Here is a 19,074-nt window from a genome sequence, read left to right as displayed (position 1 = left end):
GAAAACCAATAGTATTTGAACACGTAGAAGGTTCATGGGAGTTCCGTGTGTGAGCTTGTAGGGGATGAAACGGTGTAACGACCTCGACCCCACATGATTCTGTGTGGAAAATCAACCGTTCAGACTTTGCATTCCAGTGCCTGTAACCCTCTACGTCATTCTTCTTCACCTTCCCACTGCCCCGTCTCTCAACTAAATCAATTTCAGGAATTTTCTCTTCTCTGTCGATCAATTCCTTCGTGTCTCTACAGCCGCATTTTCGACTACTTCATTCACTGCTGAAAACTTGCTTGCTACGCCATTGAAGCTTTGGAAAGAGTGGCGACGCTTCTGGAGGTAACCTTTTTTGTTTTTTGTTTTTTTTTTTAAGGCTGAGAATGTTTGTTTTGTAAGTCTAGAGACTGTATTGGTGTTCTGTGATTTCGTATTCTTTTTGGTTTGAATGCTAATGGTAATGCGGTTTTTGCTTGTTCTGGAATGTTCTTTTCGTTTAGAATCGATTTTGGTGGAGTCTAGGGAACAAGTTAACGAAGTCATTGTAGTGTTGCGATGATCATGATGAAGTAGAAGAGAATATGAAAAAATTGATCGGGAATCCGTTTTTTGTTTTGAGTTCTGCAGTTATCATCGAGATTAAGTTCGAAATTTTAATAATTGTGGATTATAAAAGCTTTTTCTTTTGAGTTCTGTTTACATTTGTTAAATATATACATCTGTTCATCTTTGCTTCCTACTATTTCTGTAAAAGCTATTTTGATGAGATTTTTTCTAGGTGGCTACAATGTTTTTGGTTCATGAATACTTTTCATTAAAATCCACATGCAAGGTCTATATATTCATTTAGATGAATGTGCCACTTGGTGTATGTTTTTCTTTTTTCGATTTCTTTCATCTTGTTGTTAATATCTATTTCATACATTAAGAAACTCGCTTCCTCATATATATAAAATTAGTACTATGTGGTGCAACATTATCATGTTTGCGCAAAATTTATGAACAGGGAACAACTTTTATTGGGTGTGCCAATGTCTTCGAAACAGAAAATTTCCAAGGCTTTTAATGCAACGAGATCCTTGGGAATTCCTGATGGTCAAATAAAACCAATCTTGAAGGATCTCCTAAAAATGTATGATGGAAACTGGAAACTCATCGAAGAAGACAATTACCGGACCCTTGTAGATGCTTATTTTGAGCACAATGAAAGCGAGGTTTTTATTTACTCTTTATCTTTTTTTTAAATATGTATATTTATCAATTATTTCTACTTAGTTAACTGTTAATGTGTACTTTTCTTCATTCAACTTACTTTTGTTGGCCTGCATCTCTCACAGTTTAATTTCTTGAGCTCTTGAGATGATGCTTCACTAGTATTCCTGATATAGTGATAAAAATCTGATTGATACTTTTTTATTTGTTTTTTCCTTTTAGAGAACAGAACTTTCGTTATCTAACATAGAAATACAATGACCATCCAAAAAATGGGACCAGAGAACCACACAAAACCCATGAAAGCTCTCTTTATCTTTTTTTTTTTTTTTTTTTTTTTTTTTTTTTTTTTTTGTAGGGAAGAAACTTTTCGTTGAATTTCTTATTTAATTCAGTAGCGCTTTCATTACCACATTCTCTGTCGATTGATATCACAAATGGTCTCATTTTATATACATATACAGGATCTTTCTGCTGTATCCGTTTACCACTCAACCAAATTAAGTCTCTTCTCGTCAAACTATGGCCCTCTCATTAAACCATCATATCCACCAAACCTAAGTGAATCATAGAGTGCAATTTCAACTGGTATATATGAACTTGGTTAATCAATGTCTTCACAATGCTAGAGTTAGTTGCTTTGAGTCACTTATCAATGCTGAAAAGAGAAAAAAATGTCTCAAAAATATTACATATTACATAAGAATTTCCTTGAAACTGTTGTTCTGGTAAATGTTTGGCCATATCATAGGCTAAATTACAAGCTTAGTCATTAAGCTTAGTCATTGAACTTTTAAACTTGTGTCTTATAGGTTTCTGAAATTTTATTGAAGTGTCTAATAGAGTCTAAACCTTCAATAAAAAGCTTAGGAGGGACTTAGACCTATTCAACATTTTAAAATTTTTTATGTCTACATAAAATTTAAGGTTTAGAATTTTTAATGTTTCGAATCCTATCAAATAAGAGAATTAAATTTTATGTCTAATAAGTTTGTTAGTTTTAAAAAAAATTGCATGTGTCATAATTTATTAGACACAAATTGAAAGTTGAGGGACGTAGTTGACAGTTTGAAGAGTTCAAGTTCTTTTAGATATTAAAGTCGATAGCTTTGGAACTTAGTAGACACTTTAATGTTTCACATCTATTTAGGCACAGTCGAAACTTTGAGAACTGTATTTGTGCATTAAAATATATATGTCATTGGCAAAGGGTGCATGCCTGTCCAATTTGTTGGCCAGCAGTACTGCATATTAGATTTCCTCTAAAACTTACTAATATGAATGACAGTTTTTATTCTCTCTTTCTTATATCATTTATCCTTTCAATAGTGTTAGTGTTTTTTCTTAACGTGTTGTGAATAGGGACTAGAAGGAAACAAAGGTCGTCTTGTGGAAGACAAAAAGTCTTTGATACCACTAAAGAGATCACGTGATGGAGAACAATTGAATCGGGCTTCGTCTATCACCGGTAGCTCAGGTCGTAAATTAATTGTCAGGAAGGATAAAATTTCTGAAGTAGATCTTGGACATAAAACTACAAACTCGTCTCAAGGTTCTCAACAAGGATTAGTCATTAGGCCCAGTGAAATGTTGTCATCAGTGAAACCCGTTTCGGTAGTTTTTCCAGGTAAATTTGTTATAAAGAATTTGACTATTGAAAATGCCAATATTTTTTTTTTAAGGAACGTCATGTAATTATCTGATTCTATCATATGGTGAATACCAAGTGTGCTGTTTCTAATGAACCCTTGGTTGTGCTCGTAGATGAATTATACACATCATGAATAAGTTTTATTGATAGGTTTGTTAAAATATCATTACTAGCCCAGTAGGGTCAAGCCCAATAATTGTATGAGCTCATTGTCTATGTATTTTAGGAGAATGACTTACGTATTTTAGGAATAAAGATACTTAGATATTTTAGGAAAATGATTTAGGTATTTTAGTAATAAAGATGCCTAAGTATTTTAGGAAAAGAATTATGGTATTTTAGGAATAAATAGTTAGATATTTTAGGAATAAATTGTTTAGTCTCTACTATAAATATCCCTCCAACCTACCAAGGCTTTCATCCCAAGAAATCCAAAGCACAGAGTGCAGTAGTTTCTACAAAGTGTCTTGTAATCTCTTTTTGATTGGTGTTAATAAAGAGTGCGAGTGCTTCCTACAAAGAGTTGTGTTCAACAATCTGGCATTAGAGCGAGGTTAGTGTAGGTTGTCTGATCTCTTGAAATTCTTAATTTGCTCTGTGGTTGCAGCGTTGTTTGATCTTCCACATCAAAAACGATTTCTTGAGATTATTAGTGAGTAAGTTTCTTTGTGTTGTGAGTTGTTCGTGATTCTGTAGGTTTTGTGTTTAAAGGCTTGTTTGGTACTATTGAGGTCTTACCAACACAATGGTTGATTTCCAAATCTAAATTTGAGGAATTAAGAAACTCAACAGCAACAACTACAATACATGGGCAACATGCATGATGTCCTATTTACAAGGACATGAACTTTGGGAGATCGTTGGTAGGGGTGAAACTACGCCGCCAGAGGAGGATTCTAACAGCGCCTTGCACAAATAGAGAATCAAAGCAGAAAAATCAATGTTTGCCTTGAAAACCACAATTGAAGAAGAGTTGTTAGAGCATATTTGAGATAACAAGACACCAAAAGAAGCATCGGACACGTTCGTGATGTTGTTATTAAAGAACAATACGAGGCTACAACTTCTGGAGAACGAGTTACTATCAATTTCACAACATGACATGACGATTCCTCAATACTTTCACAAAGTCAAGTCGATCTGTCGGGAGATTACTGAACTAGACTTGAAGTTCGCCATTGGAGAAGCTCGATTGAAGAGGATCATTATCTACGGATTGTGACCAGAATATAGAAGCTTCTTTATTGCTATACAAGGATGACCGGCTCAACCATCACTTGTAGTGTTTGAAAATTTGTTAGCTAGTCAAGAAGCCATGACTAAACAAATGGGTGAAATCACATTATAGGGTGAAGAAGAAGCACTCTACACGTGAAAGTCGGAGCAACAATAAGTCGTCTACCAAACGTGGATACAAAAATGGTGACAAAGGAAGAAGCCATCAATGAACTGCACAACCAAGGAGAGCTTAGAAGAACGACAACAATAACTCTCAGGTGAAGAGATTTGGAGGTATTTGCTACAATTGGGAAAAAATGGTCACATGCTCGGGGATTGTTTGTCCAAGAAAAAGTCTATTGAAAGCAATGTGACAACATCGAAAAGGAGATGAAGGATGAATGGGATGGAGAGGCAATATGTGTCATAGAAGAAGACGAACTAGCGCTCATGGCAATGATAGGAGAACATATCAATTACGAGGATGACTGGATCATTGGTTCAGGATGCTCAAACCACATGGCTGACGATCAGAGTGATGTAATGGAAGTAGGGTGGCCCTCAGAGAAGGAAGTACTATAAGACTTGGACAACATTGAAAAAACTTTACCACAGAAAATGATGGAGCAAACTGTACACATTTGCTTAAGTACACATTTGCTTAAGGGTTGCTGTGCCTGAAGATCCAAGTGACATTGTGTTGGTGAGCAAGAAGTGACTCAATCCAGCAAACATAGTGAAAAACAAAGGGCACCTCAACAACTTAAACGATTAGAAAGAATCCAAAAGCCAAATTTAAAGCATGCCAATACAACTATTATAAAAGACGAAGTTAAAGGGCTAGAGACATGAAGAAACATCACAAAATACGGCTTGGCAACAAGCAGTGGAGGAAGAAACTATAGCCTTAGAGCAAAATCAAACTTGGGAACGAGTGCCAAGACCATGAGATGTCAAATCCATCTTTTGCAAGTGGATTTACGAAATAAAGTTTACCCTAGATGGATCAATCGTGAGATACAAAGCTCAGACTGTAGCTCCAAGGTTCTCTCAACAATATGGACTAGACTATGGTGAAACATTGAGTCCAGTGGCGAAGATCACTATCGTACAGGTTCCTCTAGTACTTATGGTAATTAAAGATTGGAAATTATGATAGATGGATATGAAGAATGTTTTCTTGCATGTAGAGTTGGACGGGGAGATCTACATGAACCAACCTAATTGATTTGAAAATGAAGTTGGAGTCATTAGTCAGTACATGCAAAGTGCGAAGAAGCCTCATTTATATTCAGCTTGACAGATTTTGCAATATGTCAAAAGTACAATCGATTATGGTCTCTTGTACAAAAGAAGTAAAGACCAAGCTAGTTGGATACTGTGATGCTGACTATGCAAGACATCATGATACCCGAAGGTCAAGCACTGGATATGTGTTCAAGCTCGGTTTGAGAACAATTTTTTAGTGTAACAAAATACAACCAGCAGTATCATTGTCAACTAGAGAAGCAGAGTACAAAGCACTAGTTGGAGCAACTCAGGAAAGTACATGGTTGAAACTCTTGATGGAAAATTGATTCTAGAAAATTGACTATCCAATACCACTTCATTACGACAACCAATCTGCAATTTGCCTAGCAAAAAATTTGAGATATCGTGCTAGAACAAAGCATGTGGAGATGCATTACCATTTTATTAGAGAACGTCTTCAAAGAAGAATACGGATGACCAAGTGGTAAACTTGTTTACAAGAGGGCTGAATACTGACAAATATGAGGGCTTTCACTATCAGCTCAACATAATGCAACGAATGTTGGCTAGTGCTGAGGGGGAGTGTTAAAATATCATCCCTAGTCTAATAGGGTCAAGCACAATAATTGTATGAGCCCATTGTCTATGCATTGTAGGAAAATGTTTTAGGTATTTTAGGAATAAAAATATCTAGAAATTTTAGGAAAATGATTTAAGTATTTTAGGAATAAAGATACCTAAGTATTTTAAGAAAAGAATTAAGGTATTTTAGGAATAAATAGTTAGATATTTTAGGAATAAATTGTTTAGCATGTACTATAAATACCCCTCAAACCTACTAAGGTTTTCATCCCAAGAAATCCAAAGCACAAAGTGCAGTAGTTTTACATAGTGTCTTGTAATCTCTTCTCGATTGGTGTTATTAAAGAGTGCAAGTGTTTTCCACAACAAGTTGTGTTCAACAAGGTTTCTTGTTTCAAGCTTTGACCTAGTTGATGAAAATGGGTTGTGTGATAATAATAGAATTGTCACATGATAAAACATTCTGTAAAAATGGCACAAATTTAAAAACTCATATGTTGGTGGTATACGTAGATTTAGTGACCTACTTTATATTAGAAATATCAACGATATACTTTACCTGTGATCTAAAATTGGTATATCATGTACTTCATCGATGATACAAAGATAGTGTTGGTATACATTTGTAATGTACTTTATCTATAAAAATGGTATTTGAGTGATAAACTTAATATTTGGTATATTAGCAATGTACTTTATCGCATAAATGGTAAACCAGTAATCTACTCTATATTAGATATTTCAATGTTACAAAAAGGTTATAACAATATACCAGGGAAAAATTGTCATGTTTGCAAATTATTTTTTCATGTGACAAATTTACAAATATGGCGTTTAGTTTTAACCACATTATAATTCCTCTTATTAACTGTGTTACGATTTCCCTTTAATTAATTGATATAATTAGTGAGGTAGGCTTGGAGTCATCATGGCTACTTACCTGAAAATTTTGTTGGAGGGAAACCATGAAGAAATTGAAGTCAAAAGCTGACATAATCGTTGCCATGAATTTTATGGATGAAACATGGTACCGAACTTGTAGATGGAATTTTGTCTAAAACCTGTTGTGATTAAACGTTTTTTTTTTCCCCCATTAATGCCAAATGAATAGCTTTTTGACAATCTCCATTGGCTTGAGATTGGGGAGTACATCTTATCTTCAATTCATGTTCATAAACAACTCAACCAGGAATAGTGCTGCTGAGTCTTCGTCATATGTTTGGTAGACAGGATCCAGAACAAGGATATATATTCGCCGTGACACAATGATTTAAGCCAACTAGGTTATGTGATACTTCTTCATGCCATTCGGAGAAGTAAAATTTACTAAACTGACTTATCCATTGCATCATCTACAAGAGCTGAAAAACCATGATTTTCTGAGAAAATATTGAGTTATCTGTAATTGATTGTTACTTTTAACCAATTATTTTAACAGATGATCTACAGTTGAGATTTCTTTTAAAGCTGTTGTTAATTTTTGTAGTAACCTTCATTTTTGCTGAATCAGATAAGAAAGCATTAACAAATGGTAACATGGGATGCAAATCACATCAGAAGGGCTCAAGTTCTTCTCAGTGTGCGAGGTCATTGAATACTGCACTTTTTCGAGATCAATGCACCAGTAACAGTAGCAAGCGTTCAACTTCCTCTGAGCATGTGAGACCAATTTCTCGTGATCAACATAACAGAAAAAATACAAATAGTTCTTTGCATCATATGCATGACTTGACAAAGGGTGCAGAGAAAGTCAAAATATCTTGGGTTAATGAATTAGGAAATGAGTCTATCCCCAAGTTCAATTACATACCAAACAATCTAATTTTTCAGAACGCCAGTGTCAACATTTCACTGGCTCGGATTTCAGAGGATGATTGCTGTTCAAGTTGCTCAGGTGATTGCCTGTTATCATCTTATCCATGTGCTTGTGCTCGTGAAACTGGTGGGGAATTTGCTTACACACGAGAAGGCCTACTGAAAGAAGAATTTCTAAATCAATGTATGTCTATGAGATGCGAGCCTAAGAAGGAGCATCTCTTTTATTGTGAAGATTGCCCAATTGAGAGGTTAAAGAATGGCTACAAGCCTGATCGATGCAAGGGTCATTTGCTCAGGAAGTTTATCAAAGAATGCTGGGGCAAATGTGGATGTGACATGCAGTGTGGAAATCGAGTTGTACAACGAGGTATTTCTTGCAAATTGCAGGTCAGATTTTCCTTATATCTTCCTATGATGTTACTGTTCTGAAACTGCTTTTATCCTCCAACTTGTATAACTTACTGAGTTACTGGACATTATTGATTTAACTTGTTCACTGTCAACCGCATTTAATAAAGTACTTCCATAAAATGCTAAAAAATAGTACCTGTACTGAAATCCATATTGTATTAATTTTATATGCATAGTAATATTCTTTCTTATTCAAATATGAGCAATTTAGACCTTTTTATATAGGAGAAAGACCAATAACAAAATAAGGAAAAACTATTGACTATAGTAAACCTAAACTGAAAATGAATATTAACTAATAAATTTTTACAAATATTAGACAAACCAACACTCTCCCTCAAACTGGTTTAAATACGTCTTCCATAGCTTGTCCCTTAGTTTGTCATATTATTTCTTTGGTAGTCCTTTAGTCAATACATTAATATTTTGCTTGTCAGCCTCAATATGTTTTGTTCTATGAGGTAGAATTGGATTATAAGCTATAGATGACAACCTTGTTATAATAGATTTGTACAGGGGTTATCTGTGATAACCTCAATTCTTCTAATGTCCTTTTGATCTACAAATTCCATGTGTTAAAACTCTACATATTGCTTCAACCCTACACCTTGCACCACCTTCTTTTTTCCCTAATGCTATATCATGTGATTAGGTTTCCTCCAACGAAATAATAGTAACTGAAGGTAGATCTATTAAAGCATTGATACAATTAATGTCGAAGGAATGAACTTGATTTAAGGAATATTTGTGTAATTCCATTAAATAAGGGAGTAGTTGACCTCCCAATTGTTACCTAGTATCAAGGGATTTATTTAGATCAGATTTATAGCAAGCAAGATAATTTACACTTGCAACATGGTATTAGAGTCCTATTCTGGGAGATTTGATTGATCAACATAACCTTCATAACTACCAATCTTCCACCTTAACGAAATTTATTTGGAGCCTTCATAGCTATCGAACTCCACCTTGACCAAGTTTCATTTGAAGCCTTCATAGCTATCGAACTCCACCTTGACCAAGTTTCATTTGAAGCCTTCATAGCTACCATCCATCAATAAAACATCATTGTTCCAGCATTGCGTTAGCATTGAACAGTAATCTGAGCACGTTAAAGAGTATTCACAGTAGGAAGGCCAAAACATTAGCATTAGCATTCCTAGCTTTCATTCACCACAAGTGCAGCACCAAGCCCACTATCAATTTATTCACTTATTCATCCATCAGTTTGCAAGCGCACATGCGTTTGTTTGTAGTTTGAGAAACAAGGGATAAATGTCAAATGCACAAGTGTACATCACAGAGGAATAAAAGGTGCCAATTATTAAGACTAGTGGATTCAATAATGAAGAGATTGAGAGCTTGGTGGTGTTCTTCATTCACTTTTTGTATAAGCTCTTTAGAAATAAGTTAGGTTAACTCTTCAAGTAAGTATTTCAGTGCAACTGATCACATGACCTCTCACTCAAAATTATTTAAAACATATAAACCATACCCAAGTAATTGGAAAATTACAGTGACAAATGGAACCAGTGCCACCATTGCATGAATAGGCGATATATTTATTTCTCAAATCCTTACACTAAAAAATGTCCCAAAAAACTATCTATTAGTCTCCTTTCCATACAAAAGCTTTCCTATGACAGCCACTATAATGCTATTTTCTCCTCATCATGTTGTGTTTTTCAAGACCAAAAATTGGAACGGAAAATTGGACTTGCTAAGGAATTGAATGACCTATACTACTTGCAATTACCTGAAAGAACAACTAGCCCTGTACCTGTGTCATTTCTTAGTTTCTCTAATAGAATTCAAGTTGATTAAATCACTTTCGCATGGATCATCCTTCATTTAGAGTTTTGAGAATTATGTTGCCAAATTTGTTTCAACAATTTCAAGTCTCTGATTTTTAGTGTGATACATGTGAATTCTCCAAACATACTCGTATATCTTTTCTCGCCGGTCAAAATAAAAGTCTATCCTTGTTTGTTTGATTCATAGTGATACTGGGGACCCTCAACTATTCCAAGTTTTTCTGGTGCTCGTTGGTTTCTTACATTAATTTATAATTGTACTCGGATCACATGACTATTCCTTTTCAAACAAAAATCAGATGTTAGTAATATTATTACTACCTTTCACTCAATGATTTAGCCCCAATTTGGAGTCAAAAATCAAAATATTTTGAAATGACAATGCAAGAGATTATTTCAATCAAATCTTATCCCCATATTTCTATTCTAAAAGTATTATCCATGATTCTTCGTGTGTTACTATACCAATAGCACAACAAAATGGAGTGACCAAAAGGAAAAGTGGACTCCTTTTAAACACTACCCGAGCATTGCTTTTTTATGAAAACATGTCAAAAACTTATTGGAGAGAGGCAATTCTTATTGCAATTCACATGATTAATCGTCTCTCATCTCGTGTCTTGAATAATCTAATCCCCATAGAAGTCCTCAACTATTTCATCCTCACTTTCGAACATCAAATCGTCTCATACCTTGCATATTTGGGTGAACCGCCTTTCACAACACTCAGAGAGTAAACTTGATCTAAGAGCAATAAAATGTGCCTTTTTAGGATATTCTTCGACCACAAAGGGGTACAAATACTACAACCCTACATCTAGAAAGTCTTACACTTCAATTGATGTGATATTCACCGAGCATAAACTGTTCTTTTCTAAGGCCTCTCGTCAAGGGGAGATTGAAGAGGGTCCATGGGAAACTATTGAACCCCTAGTCACTAAATAACCAGCCCACAGGACCAACGCCTCTCCCCTACTGCCACAAAGTTACCAACTAAACCATACACTCTACCTCCATTGCCAGATCCGTTGTTCTCTCAGATATATGCTAGAAGGAAAGTCATTTCATAGCCGATTCAAGTACAAACATCTGACTCTACTCAAAATGAGGATGTAACACAATTACCAATAGATGATAGACCTATAGCTTTCCAAAAAACCTACTAAAGAATGCATAAAATGACCTTTATACCCTCTATCAAACTCTATCTCTCTTTTAAAACAATCTCCATCACATAAGAGTTTCATTGTGAGTCTAAATTCAATTGTTATACCTAACACAGTTTTTGAAGCTTTATTCAAAAGAGAATGGCAGGATGCTATGAAAGAAGAAATGCATGCTCTAAAAAGAATAACACATGGGAAGTTGTGGACAGGCCAAAAGGAAAAAAAGCAAAAGATCCTAAAAAGGCACATCAATTGAAGTACTAAAAAGGCACATCAATTGAAATACTACAACCCTACATCTAGAAAGTCTTACACTTCAATAACACATGGGAAGTTGTGGTCAAGGCTCAAGTACTTCTGGTATTGAAGTAACGTACTCAGCTTAGGGTATTTTCATATCACAATAGAAATATGTAGTTGATTTATTGATGGAAACAGGAAAAGCATAGGTAAATCTGCAAGAACACCGATGGATCCAAATTAGAAAATGGGGAAAATGAAAAAAGACTATGCGGTGAGCGGAAAAATGTACTAGAGGCTAGTACGGAGGCTTATATATAGCTCACATTCGACTAGACAGCATACTCAGCGAGTGTAATCAACCAATTCATATATGGTTCGCTGGAGCCTCACCTTCAGGCCGTATATAGAGTATTATGTTACCTTCAGGGAACTTTAGGAAAACAAAAATTATTCAAACGGAACAATTCTCTTGCAGGTAAGCTTACACCAATGATGACTATATTGGATTGATACTGGACAAGATCTAAATGAGATATTATACTTTTCTTGGAGGTAATTTAGCAACATGGAGAAGCAAAAAGCAAAATGTGGTGGCTAGATCATTTGCTGAATTAATTTTGAGCTATTGCACAAGGGTTATGTGAACTCTTATGGTTAAAGACAATCCTTGATGAATAACATATCAAGGGACAAGGTCTGATAAAGTTGTACTGTGACGACAAATGAACTATCAATATTGCATATAATCCTATCCAACATGATAAGACAAAATTTATTGAAATTGATCGACATTTTATCAAAGAGAAATTAGAGAAGGGGATAGTATCCATTAGTTTTGTGCCCTCACAACTTCAACTAGCAGATATATTAACAAAAAGACTTCACATTTCATGAGTAAGTACCCAAGCTAGGAATTGATGATATCTATTCCTTACCTTGAGGGGGAGTGTTGAAAGAATGACCTTTGTTTAAAGGATGTTTGTGTAATTCCATTAAACAAGGAAGTAGTTAAAGAATGAAGAACTATTCTAATATCAACTTCCTGCAAGACTAAGAGAGCTTACAAACAAAAAGTATTGATATAATTAAATTTATCGTAACTCTAATTAGATTTTGGATTTAGTGGGGATTAGTATGGTATGAGAGCAAGAAGTCTTGTGTTCGAACCCCTATAATGTCATTTTTTCTCCAAGTGATTTCCACTTGTTGGGCTTTATACAAATTTTCAAGCCCACAGTGGATGGGAACGTTAAAATATTGATATAATTAAATTTATCGTATATCTCAACTTAAGTTTTTAGGTTAGGTGATGATTTAACAAGATCTTTTGTTAGTAACACTACATGCTTAGTCTGGATCAATATAAACTTCTATTCGAATGTTATAGTGTTTTTATTGAATAAAACACCTTCAAAGTGAGCCAACTCAGGTACATGCATAAATTGATTTATCGTGCTCACTGCAACGCAATATTGAATGAGTATGAGATAGATAAATTAATCTTCCCACAAGTATCTAATATTGTTCTTTATCCATTATTTCTTCTGTCTTTTTTGCTTGTAATTTCAATTTGAGTTCAATAGAAGTCTCTTCTATCTTGCAGCCAAGGAACCTTGTTTTTTCAATATCTTTGATCTTGTGAACTCCACTCCTAGAAAACATTTGAATGCCCCAAGTCCTTGATTTGAAACTCATTTGCAAGATTTTCCATCAAATCAGCTAGACCAGTTTCATCATCACCTAAGAGAATAATATCATCTATATAGAAACCAAATTGAGATCCTATTATTCTTAGAATGTCTATAAAACATAGCATGGTCTACTACAAACATAGTATGAGATACTTCAGGCTGAAGATATCCACAACTAGATACAACTTTCCCAAAACACTAGAAACAAGCCCTTGGAGATTGTTTGAGACCATAAAGAGATTTCTGTAATTTTCAATTTTTACTCGGTGGCAAGTTCATAAAAACCTCATACTGAAGATTACCATTGAAAAAACATTGTTCACGTCAAGCTGGTGGAGAGGTCGATCTAAATTTACTACAAGAGATAAAAGACCTTCAATAGAGTTAATATTAGCAACATGAACAAATGACTCCTACCAATCAATTCTAAAGGTCTGAATGAAGTCTTTAGCTATCAATCCGGCTTTATAACACTCAATACTATGATCTGCATTACATTTTGTGGGAATCATTAAAACCCATTTATACCTTACTGGTCTTTTATCATTTGGCAAATCTATTATTTCTCAAGTACCTTTTTGTTTTAGAGCATTTATCTCCTCCATGATTGCCAATTTCCAATTTGGAATCTCTAAGGCTTTTTGTGTTTGCCTTGGAACAAACAAGGTATTTATCCTGGATGTGAATGTTTTAAAACGGGTTTGAAAGGTTAGGTGCAACTTCAATGCCTTTTCTAACAGCTATAGGAACATCAAAATCAGATATAATAGTTGAAGAACTAGGAATAGAAGATGATACAATAGTTGAAGTAGGAATATAAGAAGGGTTATTAGACTTTACATGTTCATCAGTCGAAGTTTCAGATTGGTTTTGTGAAGGATGTTGTATTTGGTCTTTGTTCCTTTGGACTGTTCTTCTAGCATAAAACTTCAACTTTGGAACTTGATTATCAGAATCATTCTGTAGTATTTCTCTGCCCTTGATTAAGAACTTTCTATTTCTAAGCTTACCGTTAAAGGACTTGTAAAAGTTAAAACATATAATATTTGGAAGAGGAACAGAAACGTCCCGAAAATTTTCTCCTCCTACTGAATTCTCCCTTGAAGAGAATCTTGGGAAGGTTTAGATGGTTTTCCAACAGAGATCCATTAATTCTCAAAGTTTTTATTTTTTTTATTGCTTTTCTTTCTGTGAATCAAAATATTATAACCATTTTTACAAGAAGAATACGACAAGAAAACACATTTGAGGGCTCTATTGGCAAGTTTTGACTAAAAGTAACTAGGTATACGAGCATAAGTAGTAGTATAAAAAATTTGATACATAAATCAAAACTTATGCGAGTTGTTGGAAATATTGTTTAAGATAATTATAAGGGTTTTGAAATTCCAAACTTTGGTAGGCATTTTATTTATGAGATAGGCAGAAGTAAGTTTCCCATCCTCCCACCAAAAAACATTTTTGAACATGCATGGAAAACATTATTGCACAAGCTACTTCAAGTAAATGTCTGGGTTTTTTTTTCAGCAGTCCCATTTTGTTGAGGCACGTTACAACAAGTAAGTTGATGAAAAATACCTTTCTTTTTTAGAAATCACCCAAATATTCATTAAAATACTCCGTTCCATTGTCAAAATGCAAAGTGTATAAATAGATTTCTCACCTCAGACTTTGTGCCATCAAATAAACATAAGATAGATGAGTATTGTCATCAACAAAAATGTAATTGACCATCTTTTTCGATTACATCAATGACCATGCACAAAAGGAAAAAGAGAAAAAAGAAATTGTAGGTGAGAGTTTATGTGAAGTTCTTTTCACTTTCCCCCCTTCACAATACTACTACACTATTGGTTATCAGGGAGTATATTGGCCTTATAGGTGGTCCTTGCTTTTCAAAAAGTATTCATAAGATCCTAGAAGAATAATTGGAAATGTTTGGTTGTTTCAATCTTCAACAGAGCTTTTTGTTTGTTTATTTGAGTATCAAGTCAGACAAATGAACGTGGAAACTGTTTAACTAGTTCTTCTTTCTTGAATAGTTCAATTACATTTTTTAAATTCATGGTGAATCTTTTAAACTAAAACATTCATGATGTAATGTGACAATATAAAGGAAACGGATGCTTGTTTGACTTGGTAACTTTAAGCCAGATTTCATGTTATGACTTCATTTAGTTAAGATACATACTTGACCTCCGTGTTTCAGGTCTACTTCACTTGTGAAGGAAAAGGATGGGGCCTCAGAACACTAAAGAACTTGCCAAAAGGGTCTTTTGTCTGCGAGTACGTTGGTGAAGTATTGACAAATACAGAGTTGTATGATCGAAATATGCAAAGCACTGGTAATGAGAGGCATACGTATCCTGTAACTCTTGATGCAGACTGGGGCTCAGAGGGAGTTCTAGAGGATGATGAGCTACTTTGTTTGGATGCAACGTATTATGGAAATGTTGCAAGATTTATTAACCACAGGTATGCAAGTATTGCATGCACGTTATTTTAGTTGTACACATTTCCTTAACTGAGAATGGAAGTTTATTGTGTGTTAAGTTATGAGACTAGAACTACACACAAGGTATTTATCAAATGCTTTCAGTCCTTCATTGCATCTGGATCTAGAAATTCTCCTTCCACATAGGGTAAAACAAATCACAGATAATTAAATAAATGGAGACAAGATAAGGATAAGAATGGGACTTGAGAATTTATCCTATTATACTCCAAACTTAGAACTATGTCCAATATTCTGCAATTTCAGGTTTCATTAAAAAGGTAAAGATTACTTTGGGATTCTCACAAAAGCTCAAGACTGATTCTCAGTATGTATACTACAATGAAAAATACCCCCAAATCAATATGAAACTATTCAATGCTCTCAAAAATCTCTGTATCTATGACAATAGCCTAGAACATTTTGCTTTATGAGTCTCTACGACCAAAAAAAAAAAACGAAACCCCCACTTTTGAAGAAACCTGTTGAAAACATATAAAGAAATTGTGACAATACGATGTTGCAACGTCACATTGCTGCTTATGACATTGTGATGATACAATGTTGTAGCATCTTCACATCGATATTTGTCTTTATCCTTCTTTTGGATGTTTTAGTAATGTTGGGATGCTGTGGGTAGCGTTGAGACAAGAATTTCTAGATAGAATTATATCGGAAAGGTGATTAGAATGAACAATTGGTAAATATAAATCCCAAATAAAAAAGTTTTAAGGAATAAAAAAAGAGAAAAAACCCTTTGAACGGTAGGTATCATATGAGTCCATTATATTCAGACTATAATCATAGTATGATGGCAGTCATAGTGCTTCAGGACATCTCTCTTTCAAGGAGGCATGGGGGAATCGATTTCCCCTAGGGATAGGGTACTACAACAGGAAGTTGATCATTGATGAATAAGCATAGAATTGACTCTAAGTTGGCCTTTTCTTTTGCCTTTATATCAGTGTCGCAACTGTCAAACCAACATCTCGACATTATCCTCTATCCTCTGGGGTCTAATGGCTCTAAAGCCTTGTTTTGGATCCACAATCCCGACAACTTTTCCATAATAGAGATCTTTATTAATAAGCTGTTCCCACACAAAAACTTGTGGAATACGAAGTTTAAGGGCTTTATGAAAACTGCTGTCAACAATATGTTCTCCCACATCTGTACTATTGGCTGTCAAACGCTGCCTTTTCAGTTTGTAAGATAGCTAAAGGTGATTTTTTTAGTTCCCCTGCATAATGTGGTCTTCTACTACATTATTACTATTAGAGGATTGTATCGTTATTAGTATGTAATGTTAGTTGATGAGCTGTTATTGATTGGTTAAGTATGCGACTTACAAGTGTAGGTATAAATTCAGAGCTGTACTATTCCGATTAATCAATCAATGCAATCAAAGGATTTTTTTTTTTTTTTTTTTTTTTCATTCTTGGGATTGTTCAATTTTTGTCTGAATTGTTACTTTGTTTTTGAAATTTTCTGAATAGAAATGTTCAACGTGCTTAGTGTTTTACTCAAATGTTCCTCAGAATTGGTATATTCTTAGGCTTCATGATCAGGGGTTACAGAAATTCCTTGTCAATTAAACAGTGTAACACTTTCTGAGTGCTTTGACCAAAGCATACAGCTCCCACTCATAATTGTTCCACTTTGTTCTTTCTTCACTTAGTTTTCCCCGGCCACCTTGGGACTACGTAGCATGTAGTTCTATAGGTATCAACTTCAACGGTGTGCGCTTTGTAAATATCCAGTGGACCGAAATTGGGTCTGAGTTAGCTCTTTCTTGGGAACATCAAAACCTTTTTACTATTCTATATTCCACAGGCATTTTCCTTTCCTTAGACAAGATAATCTGTTAATTGAGCTGAGCTGTGATTGTGCTAAGTACCGAATGAAGAATTTTATAAATCATCATGAAACTCCGTAGATTGAAGAATTTGGTTTTACTGAGGTTATTGTTTTTCTATGAGGACATTATTGTACGTTATATAAATAAATTATGTTACAACTTATTAATCCCTCTAATACACTTTCCTAACTTGTTTACAATTTGTTCTTTTTTTCTTAGATGTTCCGATGCAAATTTGATCGACATTCCTGTTGAAGTCGAAACCCCTGATCGCCACTACTATCATGTATGAATATCGATAAACTTGTAACTGTTCTCAACTCACTAGATGTCATTGTCTACAGGAAAAAGTAGAATATTATTCTGCCTCTTTTACTGGAAAATGGAAGTATTTTATATTTTAGCTAAAGAAGTTCGTCTAATTTCATTGCGTATCCGGTACGTGCAGCTTGCTTTTTTTACTAGCAGGGAAGTCAAAGCTTTGGAAGAGCTCACATGGGTAGGTATACTTGAATAACAAACTAAATTCTGTTCTGAATTTTTTAGGGTGAATTTACAAGTTTCGTTTCTAAACATTCAAAGCTATGTTTAATAGCTAGTAAGTTTTTCTTAAAAAATATCTAGTAGATTTTTTAACTTTCAATAGTACATCAAATTTGTTCGTAATTTATTTTAATAGGTTTCTATTAATTTTGTGTCTTTTAGCCAAAGAATTATGCTGGAGTATTAGTTAGAAAAGTACATTGATTTGAATATTCGAACAATTATGTCAGATGGATGTAATCTGGTCTAGCTACGTTGTACTTTACTATGACATCGGTGCCAATCTAGGCTCTGAAACTAGGAATAGATGGAGCTTAGTACTTCACTCTTATATTTTTAAGTGTACTTGAAGTTGTACGTTTAATTTTTGAGTATCTACAGGACTATGCAATTGACTTTGATGATAAAGATCATCCTGTGAAGGCCTTTAAGTGCTGTTGTGGAAGTGCATTTTGTCGAGATGCAAAGAAGAAACACAAGAAAGCACTTCCATAGGTACATTGCATTCTCTTCATCAATAATTAATGTTTTAATGGTTTTTTTTTGGTGGTGTAGAATCTTTTTTCCATGTCTAGTTTTAATATAGGGACCAAAAGCATATTTTGCCAAAAAAAAAAAAAAAAAAAAAAAAGATTAAATAAATAATCTAAGGGATATGAGATGTGGTATTGCAAAATCTTTACAAGAAAGAGCAATTTTTACGCCAAGTTGTAGCTAGAAACACTAATGATTCAAGGAAACTATCAAAGAATTTGGGTGGTTTGGTAGTGAGTGAAGTTATTAAGGATTATAAATGTTCCAAGTGTTGAGCACAAACTTGAATGTAAGCGATTATTATTGTTTTTTCTCCCTTTATTCCTTTATTGTAATCTTGCTGATATATATATTTAAGTCTATTGTGTAGAATGTGTATAATTCTTCCATATTTGGTCTCACATTAACATGATATAAGTGCAATTAGGTTTTGTGAACCATCAAGGTTTTGGGTTTGGAACTCTATCTTGGAGTATGCTTTTTTTTCCGCACCCAACCAAAAAGGATATCAATTGCCAATCAACCGAATCCCAACATTTCGTCGGTGTGTGGGACACACGTGCCCATAGATCAAAAGTACTTTTTGTTTTTTTT

General features: G+C 34.4%; 1 protein-coding gene across 2 annotated transcripts; it reads left to right on the top strand.

Moving 5' to 3' along the window:
• Nucleotides 1-130: 130 nt before the first annotated feature.
• Nucleotides 131-19,074, top strand: SUVR4 (SET-domain containing protein lysine methyltransferase family protein). Of its 2 annotated transcripts, none has more exons than XM_087128087.1 (9): nucleotides 131-336; nucleotides 1,041-1,208; nucleotides 2,569-2,833; nucleotides 7,419-8,113; nucleotides 15,261-15,526; nucleotides 17,623-17,689; nucleotides 17,852-17,902; nucleotides 18,328-18,441; nucleotides 18,908-19,074. In XM_087128087.1, exons 2-8 carry the CDS (start codon nucleotides 1,125-1,127, stop codon nucleotides 18,439-18,441), a joined length of 1,542 nt encoding a protein of 513 aa, XP_086984213.1. In that variant the 5' UTR covers nucleotides 131-336; nucleotides 1,041-1,124; the 3' UTR covers nucleotides 18,908-19,074. The 2 variants fall into 2 exon arrangements, with proteins under 2 accessions (XP_086984213.1, XP_023545762.2); XM_023689994.2 differs by having other exon boundaries at nucleotides 1,001-1,208.

The sequence above is a fragment of the Cucurbita pepo genome, chromosome 11, assembly GCF_057944985.1.
Source record: "Cucurbita pepo subsp. pepo isolate OVF chromosome 11, ASM5794498v1, whole genome shotgun sequence".
In the NCBI taxonomy this organism is placed as follows: domain Eukaryota; kingdom Viridiplantae; phylum Streptophyta; class Magnoliopsida; order Cucurbitales; family Cucurbitaceae; genus Cucurbita; species Cucurbita pepo.
Note: the sequence above shows the minus strand (reverse complement) of the source record. Positions and strands in the feature narration are given on the sequence as shown.

Excerpts from the sequence above, each read along its gene's own strand:
- SUVR4 (XM_023689994.2), top strand. The coding sequence starts at position 1,026 with ATGTCTTCGAAACAGAAAATTTCCAAGGCTTTTAATGCAACGAGATCC. Across the intron at positions 8,114-15,260 it reads GTATTTCTTGCAAATTGCAG|GTCTACTTCACTTGTGAAGG; the intron begins GTCAGATTTTCC and ends TCCGTGTTTCAG. Across the intron at positions 15,527-17,622 it reads GCAAGATTTATTAACCACAG|ATGTTCCGATGCAAATTTGA; the intron begins GTATGCAAGTAT and ends TTTTTTTCTTAG.